Here is a 16,654-nt window from a genome sequence, read left to right on the forward strand (position 1 = left end):
GCATAGTGGTCAAGCTTGTTTCTCCTGGGGGCGCTCTTCCGGGGGTATTTGGGCTGCCGTCGGAGTCTCAGCGTCTTGAGCCGCCGGAAGGTGAATGACGTGAGGATATTTACTGCCGTCTTGGCCTTTAATGCCTTTGCTTTGACTTTTAGAAGGAGCTGGAGCTTCCTTTTTCGCTTTTGGTGCCATCTTCATGGAAAGTGGGGGCCACGTTTTGTTTTGTTTTGTTTTAGCTTCTATTTGTTTTTATTAATTTTAATGAACATTTACAGTAATTTTGGATTTCCATTAATTCATTGTTGCATTTTTCTCCCTGTCCACCCCTCCCCCACAGTTTGCTCCTCTCTCTGAAAAGTAAAAGAAAAATTCCTTCATGGGTATACAGTTCCCCCACTCCCTAGTACATTTCACTATGCAACCTTCACTCTGGACTCCCGTCATGGCCATAATAACCAATCCTATATTGCTTTTACACTGTTCTCTCCCTCATCTGTTTCAATGCAGTATACATAATTTATCCACTTTTTCTCAGTCTCACTCCAACCCTGATGTCAGTCCCATTCTACAGGGGACCACATTTTAATGAGGACGTTAACCAACTGGAATGAGTCCAGAAGAGGGCAATACAAAGAGTTCAACTGTATTATAACCAAATTTTATTTTCTCTTACTGTTTTAGGGTTTGAAGAGGTTAATGACTATTTGCCAGAAGCACTTTCCTACAGATCCATCGAAGTGTGTGGAATACAATGCACTGTGAGATCCTCGATTCTAAGTGTGAATAGCAGTAAAATACCTTACTCATAAAGAGCATGAGACTTTGGGAATTACCAGCAAGACTAAGGGAAGGAGAAAAATGGAACTTCCAGTCTGAGTAATGGAGTTCCCAATCTGATTTTTATCTGATGCAGCCCTTGCTCTGTTTTAAGAACTTGGCTCTTATATCTGACTGCAGATTTGTGCGGTTTTTTTGTTTTTTGGGTTTTTTTCTTTTCTTCATTTTAAGTAGTTAAATCATTGTTGTTGTTGTTGTTATGTGCCGTCGAGTCGCCTGCGACACATAGCGACCCTATGTACAACAGCCCTAAACTCCGCTCTGTCCTGTGCCAATCGCACTGTCTCTGACAGTCCCATCCCAATTATGTTCTAAAAACCATTTTCTATATATTAAAATTGTGTAAAGCCAGTGGAAGTTTATGTTACTTTCTTCTCCTTGACCTCCAAATATTTTTTGATGATTGGGGGAAAAAAGCCTTTGAAGGAAGACTTCATTATTTCTGTAAAATATGATTTGTACATTGTATTTTATGTTGTATTTATAGAAAATATTTTTGTAATTCCAATAAAGATAGATTCATTTAGTAAAACTTTATAGAGCTGAAATACTGCTGAATGTTTGCTGTTTTGCAGTAAAAATTTACTGCAAACATAATAGTTTTTAAGTGTAATTTAATAGTGTTATTTTTCATATGCTTCAAGGCTTGCTTTTATTTTCCAAAGAGTTTGAATTTTAATGTTTATCATTTCTCAAGGAAGTTGGCATTAAGAGGAAATAGGATCTTGAAAAATAAAGATGGTAGATTATACCAACATAAATTCAAAACAAGTAGTCCCCTTTGCATCAGGGCTCAAGGCGGGCATCACGGAGCCAGCCAAGAATGAGAGAGAGCCTTCTGTTGCTGCTGCTTCCTCTTCTAATTGGACTGACTGGTCGTTTCATCCTCCCGAGACGTGACAACTGCTGTTCTCAGCTGCTGCCTGCCAAACAGAAGAGCAACGTGCCAGGACTGATGTCACTGCCGGAGACGTTACAGCCTGGACCCGATTTTCCCCGCAGTGAGGACTTACTCTAAATCCTGCAAAGTGTCATCCTCAGATAACTGCCAGGAGTCACTGCAAGAAGTTGAGGGGACTCAGCTATTCGAGTTATGTGAACAAATACAAAGTTAGCCCAGCCAGGTGGAGTTGCCATAGTAGAAGCTCTGAATATAGAACTACTTTCCAATTGGACCTCTATGCCTGCTGATCTTCAGCAAGTTACTTAATTACTCTGTGCTCCAGGTTTCTTATCTGTAAACTGGAAGTTAATACTAATAGTATATTCCACTTAGAACTCTTGCTGTATTGAAGTAAAAGAAAATACTTAGCACACTACTTGACAACAAGTGCTCAGGAATAATGAGTTCTATTGTTATGAGATGGTAGTTAAAATGCCTTTTGGGAAGCCTGTGGCTCAGGACAGTATGCATTCACATAGTAATGGTAGCGCTTACTAAGCATTTACTATCCTCAAACTTTGTGACTGTTTCCATTTATAGTTTAATCTGAGTTTTGAAGGGCAGTGGTATGGTGGGGCAGCTGAGTGGATGGATACAATCACTTATTCTGGCTTCTCTTGGGAAGACTTAGAAGCCAGTTTTGGTCTGTGACTATGTGTTTCTGCTGATTACGGCAGTGGTGCTTGAAGCACCCTGTCCTGAGTTAAATCAGGGTCCTTGCTCCCACACTATCCTATTCTAGAAACCTTGCCTTGGGATTAAATGCATTCGAACTTTCAGAAATGTAACAGCACAAATGAGAAATGAGAATTTTGTATGGAGGGTGGCTTAGGACTCTGATCCAACTCAGTGGCACTTATCAATACCCTTTCATCAGATGGTCATGTTGCATAGGACCTGTTTTGTAAATATCTGAAAAGAATACTCCCAAGTTACCTTTTCTACTCAAAGTCCGGCCGTAGCATGATAGTTAACTTCATATAATCTTCCTTTTCGCTGTTAACATTCCACATAATGAAGGGACTGGATAATGGGATGTTGTTATGTGCCGTTGCACCAACTGCCCTTGAGTTGATTGCAACTCCTAGTGGCACTACAGGGCAGGCTAGAACTGCCCCATAGGGTTTCCAAGGCTGTGAATCCTTACAGAAGCAGACTGCCTCATCCGTTTCCTATAGAAGGACCAGTGGATTCAAACTCTTGAGCTTTCGGTTGTCCGCCTAGCACTTTAAACGCTGCATCACTGGGGCACCTATGTGTCATCAAACTAAACCCACTGCCTTCACATCGTTTCAGACGCACAGCAAGCCTCCAGTGGGGTTCCAGGCTGTTAATCGTAACAGGAGGAAGCCGCCCATCTTTCTTGTTCTGGGTAGCTGATATCAAAAGTGTCGATATGATGCTCATACAGGATAAAGTTCAGAGTATTAAGTGATGGATTGAGCTCCTGTGTGTCAGAACTGGATTGATCACTGGGTTTGTAATACCAGGAGGAGCATGGATGCATGATTTGGGGAGGAAAATTACAGTGCTAGGACTCTTAACCATTTTAGACTGTGCTGCATGGTCCACACCACGAGTCCCCTCAAGGAACATTCTTTGCTTCCCTGAAATCAAAGATCTTCATGAGGATATCTAGAAAATTACTCCCCCCCCAATCCTCCACTTCATGAAAGTTGAAGCCCAGCACGATAAAGCATTTCTGGTTTTAGCTATTTCTAAAACACAAAAATACATCTTTAAATCAGTCACAATCCTGAAATAGCTTCCTTTCCCTCCTCTGATCCCCACATTCCTACTCAACAGGGTTGTATCTTTCTGGACTCAAATTTTGTGAAACACTGGTTCTCCCTCCAAAGTAAATACCGTATTTCCGCCGAGTGTCCTTGCCAACTGTGAAGTCTGAGCAGTGCAGCACGGAGCCTGCAGCAATCTGGAAGTCAGAGTTGTGATTTCAGTCTTCAGGGAAAATGAGAAAATAAGGCTGAGGCCAAAGATAATTGTCACATCGGGAGAGACAGGGCAGTCCAGAACGCACAGGCAGGAGAAGGCTTTCCCGGGAGACCAGGGGGAGGGAGGCAGCTGCCACCGATGGCAGAACTGAGTGATTTGCTGTGGACTCAGAACTCTTGGTGAAAACTTGAAGGTGTAGGAAATATGATTGATAACAACACGGGTTCATTTTAAGATCTTCCATCTGATGATATATTGGCCAACTTTAGCACACTGCATTTCCCTAGGATTCAATCACAGTAAATAATCTGGAAATAGAACTGCCCTTTTATTTGAATGAGAGTGCTAATTTAATGCGAAAATAAACACCTGGAGGAAGACTTAAAACATATTTTAGAGTCTCTGGTAAATCTGGATTTGGGGGTTCAATTCACTGGATCCTTTTTTAGCCGAACAATATCTGCTTGTTCACAATAAAGAATTAAGTGGTACGGTTTGAATGAATGGGAAGTGCTCATCTGAGATGTGGCGATTCATTTTGACTATCTTGAAAAGCATAGCTTAATGGGTTATACCTCTTGCCCTCTCATCTCCCCTCTAATATACTCCCATGAATCCCTGGAAGAATAACTTTATCCCATGGAAATTTATGGTATGGTATCACATTGGGAGTTTTGAACTGAAAAATACTTTCTCACGGCATATTTATGTAAGAGTTTCCATCTGTCCGGAGTGTGAGAGCCAGCCCCATTCCCCAGAGGGTCGCTATGGGAACACTGTTATGGCAACTGTTTCTCATCACAAACCCTGCAGTTAGATTTACTGTATTATGACCACACTTTAGTACTTGAATGGTTAATAGTAACCATAAAATAAGATCTGATGTTGTGGGATAATAGGGTTTTGGAGTGCTGGCTGGTTAACTGTTGCAGCTGTGGTATGAGTTGACCCCATTAAAAAAAATTGAAATGAAAAATAAATAATGAAAAAAATTTGGAATCGTGTTCATTTAAAAACAACCACCACTACCAAGATAACATGTTCACCAAAAATAATTCATTATTAGAACATTGGTTCTTTCTATTCCCTCTGTATGAACTGGAGAATGTTCTAGAACTTGCCTAAACATATCCTTCTGTCATGGCTGCTTTATGTAACAGGGCCACCTTTTCCTGTTTAGTCTTTCTTTTCTTCTAAAACACCACATTTGAAATAATTATGTGCCGTCTCAATTTTTTTCTCTCACAGGATTCAAGCTCCACTGTACAGTCTGACCCACAAAGGGCAGCTGAGAAGCTTCTAGCTTCTCTTTGGATACTATTGTAATCTCAGGTTGTAATCACTGAGTTTCTTGTTATTACAGTCACTGGCCATTTTCTGAACTGCTCGTTTTACAGCTTGCCAAAAATGAATCACCATTGCTCGTCCATTATGATTTGAGAGAAGTTATAAACCAAGCATGTTAGAGTCTAAATCTAAACTTGGTTTATAGTTTTCTGCCTTCCTGTGAAATAGTTAAGTCAGAAGTTTCTGAAACATTTTTCACTGTGCATAGTAAACAATAACTTTGTCAAAACCAGTATTAATGCATCCATACACATCTGAAACAAAAGGTTCAAGTGCCCTTACATGCTATATATGATGCATTCCAGTAGTTTCTATTTCATGTAAATCCCTGACGGTGGCTCTCTAACTTGGTGTGTTACAACGCAGTCGGTGGGATCAGTAGTCTGAAACTACTGATGGGAAGGAATGGCCAGGGGAGAAGGTAAAAAATATGACAGATGATTTCCAGACAGAAAGACTTGAACTTTTATGTTCTTAACGCAGAGCCAACACTTGGCTCATAAGGTTAGTGTGAAATTTAGCAGATTATAAAACCTTGAGTACTTCAAATAACGCTTTTGAAGCAATTTGCTCATGTTTTAAAATGACTCTTAGCCAGTAAAGGGAGAGAATAACCAAGACAAGCAGCATGCAAACCATCTGTATGAACAATGGCAGCGTGGACATGTGACTGCCTGTAAATTTTGTCTATAAAGTGTGTTATTAAACCAACTCAATCTACTGCCATTGGATTTGATTCCAACTCATAGAAACCCTCTAGAACAGTACAGAACTGCCCCTAGGATTTCCAAGGCTGTAAATATTATTATTATTTTAGGAATAACAAATGTTTCTTCCAAAATGATTAAATGCACATCACTTAATCCCTCTTCTCCTTTTGAACAAAGAGACAGAGATGAGTAATGTAGTAGGATGGGGAGGCAGCAAGGGAGAAAGGACAGACCCACCACTTCTCCTCATGTCTGTGAATCTTTATGGAAATAAGCTGCTTCATCTTTCTTCTGCCAAGATACTAGCAGGTCAAAACCACCAACGTTTTAATTAACAGTTGAATTCTTTTAGCCACAGCATCTCCTAAAATTAAGGATCCTAAAATTAGGCAAGATTTTGATAAAAGTTTGGAAATACAGCTGATGGGTGAGACAGGGTTGAGGCATTTGGTACTACCACATATTTGTTGAGAGAAAAGAGGTCAACATTAATTAAAAATATTAACTTATTAAAATTGTTAATAAGTAGAACCAAACAGTACACTTGATTTTTCTCCCACAAAACTGGGTCTCTTTGTCTCAACTTGTGGATTTTGATAGTAAAACTTACTGTGTATACTTGCGGTTTGTTCACTTTCTTGCTCAGTCACACATTTTCTACATCCTATGCTTAATATCTGAGCAGCTTCCAGTTTTTGTAGAACATGAGATTTGTGGTGAATGGAAGGTTCTACACCCAGGTGTGGAATTGCTGGAACATAAAGCATGCAAATACTTAGCTGTATAGACACTGTGAACAAGTTTTCCTGTGTGCTTGTATCCACCCACTCTTAGGGTTTGGCAGGATAAAGACGGGCAATCTCCCGTGCAGTTCACCGTGTCTGAAACGCACCGGGAGTCACCTATGAATTGGTTCTGACTCAAAGGTAAACAATTACATCAGGGTTTTAAAGTTCTTGTTACTTCACAGCTTTGACCACAGTAGAAACAGTCTTTGTCATTTTTGTTTAAGACCTTTTGGTGAGCGTCTATCAGTATTTAGATGTGGGGTTAGCTGCATTTTGCTGTGCACTAGTAAAGATGAGCATCTTTTTCATGCTTAATGACCAGCTGGATAGTTTATGAAATCCCTGTTTAGATCTTTTGTTGTTGTGATGGTTTTATTTTTTTTTCCTACTGTCTTTTTCTTCCTGGTTATTCTTCTAAGCTATGAGTCCTGAGTCAGATACATGTATTGAAAATACCTTCCCCCACCCTTTCATAGACATAGTCCATCTTTTCTCTACCCATCGTGGTGTCGCCTATTGATCCAGCTGTGATTGTTATTTTCTTGATGTTGAGGCATAATCTACACTGAGGTCTGTAGTTCCGAATCATGTTCAGTATATGCTTTGAGTCGTCTTCACTTTCTGCATGCAAGGTTGTCATCTGCACAGTGACTTTCCACAAACAACGTGAATGCACATTTCTGCCTCGTTGGAATGAACCTTGGGCTCCTCTTGATTCTTCTTTCCCTTGTGAGGTTAAAGGAGGTCAGATAAGACCACTTTGCCATTTTTAGACATTCTGGCATGTCTTTGTGCTAAGTTGCTTCAGAGGGAAAGTCAAATTAGCTCAGATATTGGCTTAGACCTTAGACAAAAAGATTACAGAAAAATAAAATATGGTTCCGAAAAGTGCAACAATGAATGACTGGAGACCCTAAGTCTCTGTAAACTTTCATTAAGATTCATTTAAAAAATTAAAATATGATTCCATATAACCCAGCTATGTCACTGCTCAGAATATACTCCAAAGAAAACAGAACTGAGATACAGAGATTTGAACACTCATGTTCATAGCAGCGCTATTCACAATAGTAAGAACATGGAAACAGTCCGGATTTCCATCAACAAACGAATGAATTGAGAAACTGTGGTACCTTCACACCACGGAATGTGTGTATGCATCACTCAGGAGCAATAATTTTGAAACACTATGTAATATGGGAGAAGTTGAAGAGCATTATGCTGAGTGAACTAATTCAGGATGCTGTATAAGACCATTCTTGTAAAAACAGAAGGATAACCAGTGAGATCTTTATGGGCATACAAAGAATGAAGGGGAGGTGTTGGGGGGCTGAGGTTGGGGTGGGGGGAAATCACGAGGTCAAAGAGAGTTCAGTGGGTGGAGGAATGGAGCAGAGAAAAAAATGTACATGAATGAAACATAATTTTGAAAAATGTCAATCTTAATGTAATTCCCCTCCTTTATTTGACATCTTAGTGGCATGCCTAAGAATATGCGATCTAAAAAAAATTAATAAAAAAAAGAATATCCGATCTGAGAAAAGAATTCACATTTTATTGTTTTATTTAATATTTCATTTGAGACTTAACTACTTTTTCTCCTTTTGGTATACAAGTTTAAGGACTGAACATTTGTAGTACAGACACTATTAGCTGATTACTGTTTCCATTCTCTTTACTAACGGAATCCTAATTTTTCACAATTACATTGTTGTTGTTAGGTGCCATTGAGTCAATTACAACTGAATAAATGTATGAACAACACACCTGAACCTTGTCTTATCCTCCACTATCCTCACGATCTGTCATGCATAAGCCCATTGTGGCAGTCACTGTGTCAATCCATTAGAGTTATAACGTTGTTGTTGTTGTTGTTATGTGCCATTGAGTTGCCATGATTCATAGAGACACGACATACAAAAGCTCTGAACCCTGCCCTGTCCTAAGTCAGTCTCACTGAGTCCAACACACCTACCCCCATCACCCCAGTCACTGTATCAATCCATCTTATCCGGGGTCTTCCTCTCCTGTGCTGTCCCTCCACCCTTCCAAGAATGATGTCCTTCACCAAGGCCACATGCCCAAAGTATGTGAGACAGAGCTACAAAATCCTAGCCTCCAAGGAACAATTTGGCTTCACACTCTCCAAGGCAGACCTATTTGTTTTCCTGACGGTTCATGCTATATTTAGTACTGTTCTCCAGCATCACAACTCAAAGGCATCAATTCTTCTGTCATTCTTAGTTATTGTCCAGCTCTCTGATGCCGTAATTGAGAACACCATGATCAGGCACACCTTAGTCTCTAGCTCTTTTTCATTTTGGAGAGGGCCCTGAGAAAAGACTTCCCAAAGCAATTAGTCTTTTGATTTACTGACTGCTGGTATGAAGAGTATTGATTGTGGAGCAAGTTGAAGCTATTAACAACCTCAGTCTCTTCTCCATCCATCACAGTGCTGCTTATTGGCCCAGTGGTGAGAATCTTTATTTTCTTGATGTTGAGCTTCAATCCATATTGAAGACTGTAGTCCTTGACCTGCTGCATCCTTCTGAGATCCTCCTCAGTTTCAGCAAGCAAGGTTGTGTTATTTGCATAAAGCAGGTTGCTGATGAGTTATAATATACACAGTTAAATCTGCAGGCTCTTCCAAGAGCCTTTGGTGACAAGGATCTGCCAATGAAATAGAAATCTACTGGGTGGGACTTCCAGGAAAGCTATTGCTTTTCTTTTTAAAAAATTTTTTATTATATTTTTTCATTAATTTTAATGAAAGTTTGCAGAAACTTTGGATTTCCATTCATTCATTGTTGCACTTTTCTCCCTGCCCAACCTCCGCCCCCAGTTCACTCTTCTCTTTGAAAAGCAAAAGAAAAATTCTTTCATTGTTATACAATCCCTCCCCCAAAGTTCACTCCACTATGCAGCCTTCACTCTGGACTCCTCTCATGACAATAATTCCTAATCATATATCCCTTTTAAACAGTTTTCTCCCTCATCTGTTTCAATGCAGTACACATAATTTATCCCATCTTTCTCAGTCTCCCCCCAACCGCAATGTCAGTCCTATTTTACAGGAGTGGCACTATGCAGTATATGTCCTTTTGTGACTGAGATATTTCACTCAGCATATTGTCCTTCATGGCCATCCATTTTGTCCAATGTTTTATGAGTTCCTTGTTTTTCAATGCTGCATAATATTCCATTGTGTGAATATACCACAGCTTCTCTATCCATTCGTTTGTTGATGGGCACTTAGGTAGTTTCCAACTTCTTGCTATTGTGAACAAAGATGTGATAAACATGGGTGTACATATATCTGCTTGGGTAGTAGTTATGGTTTCTTTGGGGTATATTCCCAGTAATGGAATTGCTGGGGTCAAATGGTATCTCTATTTGCAACTTTTTGAGAAAGCACAATACTGACTTCCATAGTGGTTATACCGTTTTACACTCCCACCAACAGTGAATAAGGGTTCCAGTTTCTCCACAGCCTCGCCAGCATTTGATGTTTGCTGTTCTATTAAATTTTGCTATTCTGACTGGGGTGAGATAATATCTCATAGTTGTTGAAAGCTATTACTTTTCTATGAGAACAATTTAGCTTAGAAGCTTGGCAGTCACATCACTAGCTTTTAAAATTTTTTAAATTGTAAAAATATATAGAATACAATGTTTGTCAATTTAATGTTTTAACATATATACAGTTTAATGAAATCAAGTATATTTATCATGTTCTGCAGCTTAGTGGTGTCAGAGAGAGGGTTTTAGACTGAACCAGGTGGCACTATCAGAAGAGGTGATGCCAAAATGACTGCTTATAAAAGTTTTGTGAAGTACTTAAGCAGAAACATATTACTTTTATTAAAAATATCCTTAGACTTTCATGTGAGATGACAGAGTACAGCTCCTCTGTAGCAAAGTTCAGCACCTCTGTAGCAAAGACATGAGCAAATACGTAGTTAATAAAGTCAGTGATGCCTTCTGGGGGTGGGGATGGATATTAGCAAACAAAAACATTTAAAGCTGTAATTAAAACTAAAAGCTCTAATAAAACAGAAGAAGACAGAGCACAGTACCTTAACCCATGTAGGAAAACCAATTTAAACAGCTGTTTATTTGTGATGGGAACTTGGATTGATGGTGGTATCCACACTGGGGACTAATTGATGGGAACGATGTGATGATTTCCTCCTTGTTGGCCATTCCCTTGGGGAGATTGAGTTAGCAACTCTCTCCCACCACCAGCCACCAGGAGATGGGAGTCCCGGCTTTTCTCAGCTAAACCTGATGTCAGACCTGCACCATTATGTATTAGCCATCATGAGTTTACATGGCTGTAATATCACAGGCTCCCTCTAAGACCTCGTAGATGGTGCCTGCCTGCTCATAAAAACACTGTCAACAACAACAAAAATCCTTGTCCATATGGCTTGATTGTTGAATTCTACCAAATATTGAAACATTAAACACTACATCAAGTCAATTCCAACTCATAATGACCTTCTTTTGGATTTCTGAGATTGTAAATCTTTGTTGTTGTTGTTATTGTTGTGTACTGTCAAGTTGGATCTCACTGACACAAGAAGAGATTGCCTCTCCTCCAGCAGAGCATCTGATGGATTCGAACCGCACGCCTTCGGGATTGCAGCACAGCTTCTTGCCAGTAGGCCACCAGAGCTCCTCAGTGGCTGTAAATCTTTATGCTAGAATACTACTTATAGTTTTCACTGAAGTGAGTGTTAATTTGAACCACTGACCTTTGGGTTAGCAGCCTGATGTATCTACCAAATATTATGAGAAGAGCTGACATTAGTTTTACTCGGACTATTTCAGAATATAGTAAAATTATCAACAACATCTTTTCTAATTAAATTCAATCTTATCAAATAAGATAGCTTTCATCATTATTACATGGGATTCATACGTGGTGTGCAATTTCTAGTTCAACACTAGAAAACAATCAGTGTAATCCACTAAATCAATAAGACAATGAAACAGAGGAAAAGAACACATGGTTCTGTCAATTGAGGCAGAAAAGGCATTTAACAATATTCAACATCCCTCCCTGTTGAAAAAAGCTCAACAAAATAGGACTAGAGGTGAAGCTCTTCAGTATAATTAAAAGTATCTATGTCCTGTCTCCATACCTTTTCAACCTGTATGCAGAACAGATCATCAGGGAGGCTGGGCTCTATGAGGAGAAATGTGGCATCAGGATTGGTGGAAGACCTATCAACAACATGCATTATGCAGATGACGCAACCCTGCTTGCTGAAACTGAGGAGGACCTGAAGTGCTTGCTGCTGAGGGTCAGGGACTGGAGCCTTCAATATGCACTGAGGCTCAATGTCAAGAAGACAAAGATTCTCGCCACTGGACCAATTGGCAGCATCAGGACGGGATGGTGAAGAGATTGAGATTGTTCACAGCTTTAGTCTGCTGGGCTCCACAATCAACAACACTCTTGGCACCAGTAGCCAGGAAATTAAAAGACGTATTGCCATGGGAAAGTCTGCTGTTAGGGATCTCTCTAAAATACTGAAGAGCAATGGTGTCTCTGGAGACTAAGGTGCATCTGGTACAGGCCATGGTCTTCGCAATCACTTGTTATGTGTCAGAGAGCTGAACATGACCAGGAAGGATAGAAGGTGAATTGATGCTTTTGAGCTTTGGTGTTGGAGGACAGTGCTGGGGGTACCATGGACTGCTAAGAAAACAAACAGATTCATCCTGGAGAGGGTTAAACCGGGCTGCTCCTTGGAGGCAAGGATTCTGAGACTTCGTCTGACATACTCTGGTCATGTTGTAAGGAGGGGACTGGTCCTTGGAGAAAGACATCATGCTTGGGAGGGTGGAGGGCAGGCGCAGGAGGGGAAGGTTCTCTGGGAGATGGATTGATTCGGTGACTGGGGCAATTGGGATGAGTGTGTCGGAGACAATGAAATTGGCACAGGACAGAGAGAATTTAGAGCTGTTGTACACAGGGTCGCTATGAGTCGCAAGCGACTCGAAGGCACATAACAACAATAACATACAAAACCAATGACCAACATTTTTCTTAATGGAGAGAGATTGAAGGTATTTCCCTGCAAACAGGAACCAGGCAAGTTTCTCTGTTAGCACCACTTCTAACAGGAAATAAAAGTATTCATATTTGCAGTTGATATATTCTTAGATACACAAAACTCCAAAGACTCACTAAAATTGTTGAATTTAATTGTCTAAGTCTCAGGGTACAAAATCAATATACGGTCAGATAACTCTAAACAGAGTAATACAAAGAGCAGAAAATAAGAACATTTTCAATAGCCATTATAAAGTTAAATATTAAGGAATAAACCTAACTAGAGATACGAAAGACATTCACAACAAAAACTATAAAACAAGAAACCCAAAGATATCTACATAAATTGAAAAATATTCCATGCTTATGAATTAGAAAATTTAAAATTGTAAAAATAATGATACTACAAAGAGCAATATACAAATAGAGTACACTCCCTATCCAGATACCATTCTCATTTTTTCAAAGAGAGGGGGAAAGCAATTGTTAGCTTCATATGGAAAGTAAAAAGATCCCAGATAACCAAAGAGATACTGAAGTAGAAAAATAAAGCCGGCAGCCTCATGCTTCCTGATTTCAAAACCTCTTCTCAGCCATGGTAATTAAAGCAGTGTGGTGCAGGTACAACGTAAGGCACATTGATCAACGGAATAAAACTGATAATCCAGAAAGAAATCGACCTACTACAGGCAGTCTAATCTTTGGCAATCTAATCTCATACATAATCTTTGACAAGGAGATGAAATCCAGTAAGTGGGGGGGAAAGATATTTTCTTTAACAAAGGGTGCTGACAAAATTGGCTATCCATTTAAAGAAACTAAAATAAGATCTCACACTTGACACCATATATAAAACTCAACTCAAAATATATTAAGAACCTCAGATTAAAACCTAAAATTATAATGGTAATTTTTAAAAAAGTAGGACAAATTTAAACCTCTGCTGTGATTTAAATAGGATTTCAAGTATAACTGATATACAATTGATCAAGAATTAATTAACTTATTAGGATTATCTAAAAATTAAATTTTCATGTAATTGAAAATAGTTTTCCAGAAGAATAAAAAGAGAATATTCAGACTGGGAAAATATTTGTTAATGACACATCAGATAAGGGACTAATTTCTAAATTTTATAGAAAATTCCAACCCCATCAAGGAAAATAACCATAACATCTACTCACAGCTGAACATAGAGATTCCATATGACCCAGCTATTCCATTGCTAGGAATATACCCCAAGGAAAACAGAACTGAGACATAAATTGAGATTTATACAATTATGTTCATAGCAGCTTATTCACAATAGCAAGAATATGGAAACAGTCCAAATGTCCATCTACAAACAACTAGACTGACAAATTGCAATACATTCACATGTGGAATTTCATGCAGCCATCAGGAGCAACGACTCTGAAAAATATTATATAACATGGTAGAAGCTAAAGAGCATTATGCTGAGTGAATGATTTCAGGAGTATAAGAACATATACTGTATAAAATCATTGTTGCAAAACCAGAAGTATAACCTGTAAGATTTGTTTTTTTTTAATTTTTAATTTTTATTTATTTATTTTTTTATGGAGGTTTTGGATTTCCATTCATTGCCGCAATTTTCTCCCTTCCCACCCCTCCCCACCAGCTTGCTTCCCCCTCCAAAGAGAGGAAAAAAAGAAAAAGAAAAAGAAAAAAAATTCCTTCATTAGTATACAATTCCCACGTCCCTTCCCCCCACCCCCCACCCCGAGTACACTTCTCTATGCAACCTTAATTATGGATTCCTGTGCTAACCATAATACTCAATCATGTATTCTAATCTGTTCTTTCCCTCATCTGTTTCAATACAATATACATAATTTATCCAGTTTTTTTTCTGTCATACCCCCACCCTGATGTCAGACCCATTCTACAACAGTGGCACCATGCAGTATTTGTCCCTTTGTGACTGAGATACCTCACTCAGCATAATGTCCTCCAGGGTCACCCACTTTGAATAATATTGCATGAGTTCCTTGTTTTTGAATGCTGCATAGTATTCCATTGTGTGGATATACCACAGCTTCTCTATCCATTCGTTTGTTGATGGGCCCTTAGGCTGCTTCCAACTCTTTGCTATTGTAAACAAAGCTGCAATAAACATGGGTGTGCATATATCTGCTTGGATGGCAGACATGGTCTCTCTGGGGTATATTCCCAGTAATGGAATTGCTGGGTCAAATGGTATCTCTATTTGCAATTTTTTGAGAAAGTGCCACACTGCCTTCCACAATGGTTGCACCATCTTACATTCCCACCAACAGTGAATAAGAGTTCCAGTTTCTCCACATCCTCGCCAGCATTTGTTGCTTGCTGTTCTGTTATATTTTGCTATTCTTACTGGGGTGAGATGATATCTCATAGTTGTTTTGATTTGCATGTATGGATGTTTAAAGAGGGAAGGGAAAGAGGCAGGGAGGGCAGAAGGTATGGAGGGGAGAAATTACAGAGTAGAAGAGTTTAGTGGGTGGAGGGAGAGAGTAGGAAAAAAAACGTACATGAGTGAAACACAATGTAAGCAAATTGTTCTATGCAAACCAGTAAAATATTTTTAAAAATCCACTCACAAAATGGGCAGAGGACGTAACTAGCCATATCACCAAAAAAGATATTCAGAGCATCAACAAACATATGAAGAAAGGCTCAAGATGAATAGCTCTTGTTGTTGTAGCTAAGTGTCATCGAGTTGTAGAAGACTCACAGCGACCCTATGAACAAAAGACCTGAACACTTGTATAACTTTGGTTATTTTTTCCATGTTCATAGAGTTTCCAGAAGCAAGCCATTTTGGAAGTGGATGCCATTCCTGCTTCCAAGCTTGTTTTAATCGGCAAGTTCCAGTACACACCGTCGACAATGGGTAACCATTCTCACATTTGGCACGTCAGGGTCACAGTGTTTAGCATCACAGCAGTCACGAGTTACCTCTGTACAGCAAATGGACAGACCAGTGTTATACCACTTAGAAGAATATTTGACCAAAACCAATTAAAACCAGGCCTGAGACAAATGGAAATCAAAACAATGAGTTATCACTTCATGTCAACAAAAATAACAACATTCAATTAAATAGTGAAAAAAAATAAATGCTGGTGAAGGCATGGAGAGACTCTTAGACACAACTGGTGGAAGTGTAAAATGGTGTAATTACCATGAAAAAATCCTCCAGTTCGGAGATTCATGTGTGAAACAACTGGATTCTGGAGGGTAGGTTCTCTTTGTTTAGTTGAAAGCTGGGTGTAAACTGTCGGGCCTTTTTGTTTGTTTCTTTAACAATCATATGTAAGCTGATTGGTTGCCTGAATTTAGTCAATAATCAGCTGTGGGCTGGAAGCCTCTTCTTTAGTCAATTAGGATCTGGTGGGTGGGCCTTTGTATTTAAAAGTAGTTTAGGCCCTGAGCAGATCTCCAGTTTAGAGGCTTATATGTGAAGCAGTTGGATTCTGGAGGGTAGGTTCTCTTTATTTTGTTGGATGTCAGGTGTAAACTGTTGGGTTGTTTTTTGTTTCATTTACAATCACATGAAAGGTGATTGATTGCTGTTGATTGTGTTTGAAAAAAAAAAACGTGTATTCTAAGCGGTATAGCAGTGGTCTGTCAATTTGCTGTACTGAGATAACTTGGGGTTTCTGTGATGCTGAACACTGTGTCTCTGGTGTGTCAAATGCCATAAAGGTTACCTATGGCGGAGGTCCCAGATTAAGACAGGCTTGGAAGTAGGATTGTTATTGAGTTCCTAAACAGAAGGCCTTTGGAAACTCTATGAACATTAGAAAAATTACTAAGGTTATAGAACAGGATTCAGACCTTTTCTTCATGGGGTCACTATGAGTCGTGTTTGAATTGATGGCACTTAACAGCCACCACCATGGACAATCATGGGGTCACATTTGTAGTCAAAAAGTCCATTTCTATTACAAGAAACAAAAAAAAGCCTGGAGAAGTGGAAGAATATTCCCTGCTCAAGGATAGGAAGGCT

The 16,654-nt window shown here is 39.3% G+C and overlaps 1 protein-coding gene and 1 pseudogene across 1 annotated transcript in view; one reads left to right on the forward strand and one right to left on the reverse strand.

Moving 5' to 3' along the window:
• PRPF18 (pre-mRNA processing factor 18) overlaps positions 1-759 on the forward strand; it is a 46,575-nt gene extending 45,816 nt beyond the window's left edge. The window contains exon 9 of the mRNA XM_006894276.1: positions 679-759. Coding sequence (XP_006894338.1) covers positions 679-759 — 81 coding nt within the window. The remainder of the gene's footprint in view (positions 1-678) is intronic.
• A 934-nt stretch (positions 760-1,693) lies between these two features.
• LOC102864361 overlaps positions 1,694-16,654 on the reverse strand; it is a 23,857-nt pseudogene continuing 8,896 nt past the window's right edge.

Source organism: Elephantulus edwardii, unplaced genomic scaffold (genome assembly GCF_000299155.1).
Source record: "Elephantulus edwardii isolate Elephantulus edwardi_28Jun2011 unplaced genomic scaffold, EleEdw1.0 scaffold00139, whole genome shotgun sequence".
Classification (NCBI taxonomy): domain Eukaryota; kingdom Metazoa; phylum Chordata; class Mammalia; order Macroscelidea; family Macroscelididae; genus Elephantulus; species Elephantulus edwardii.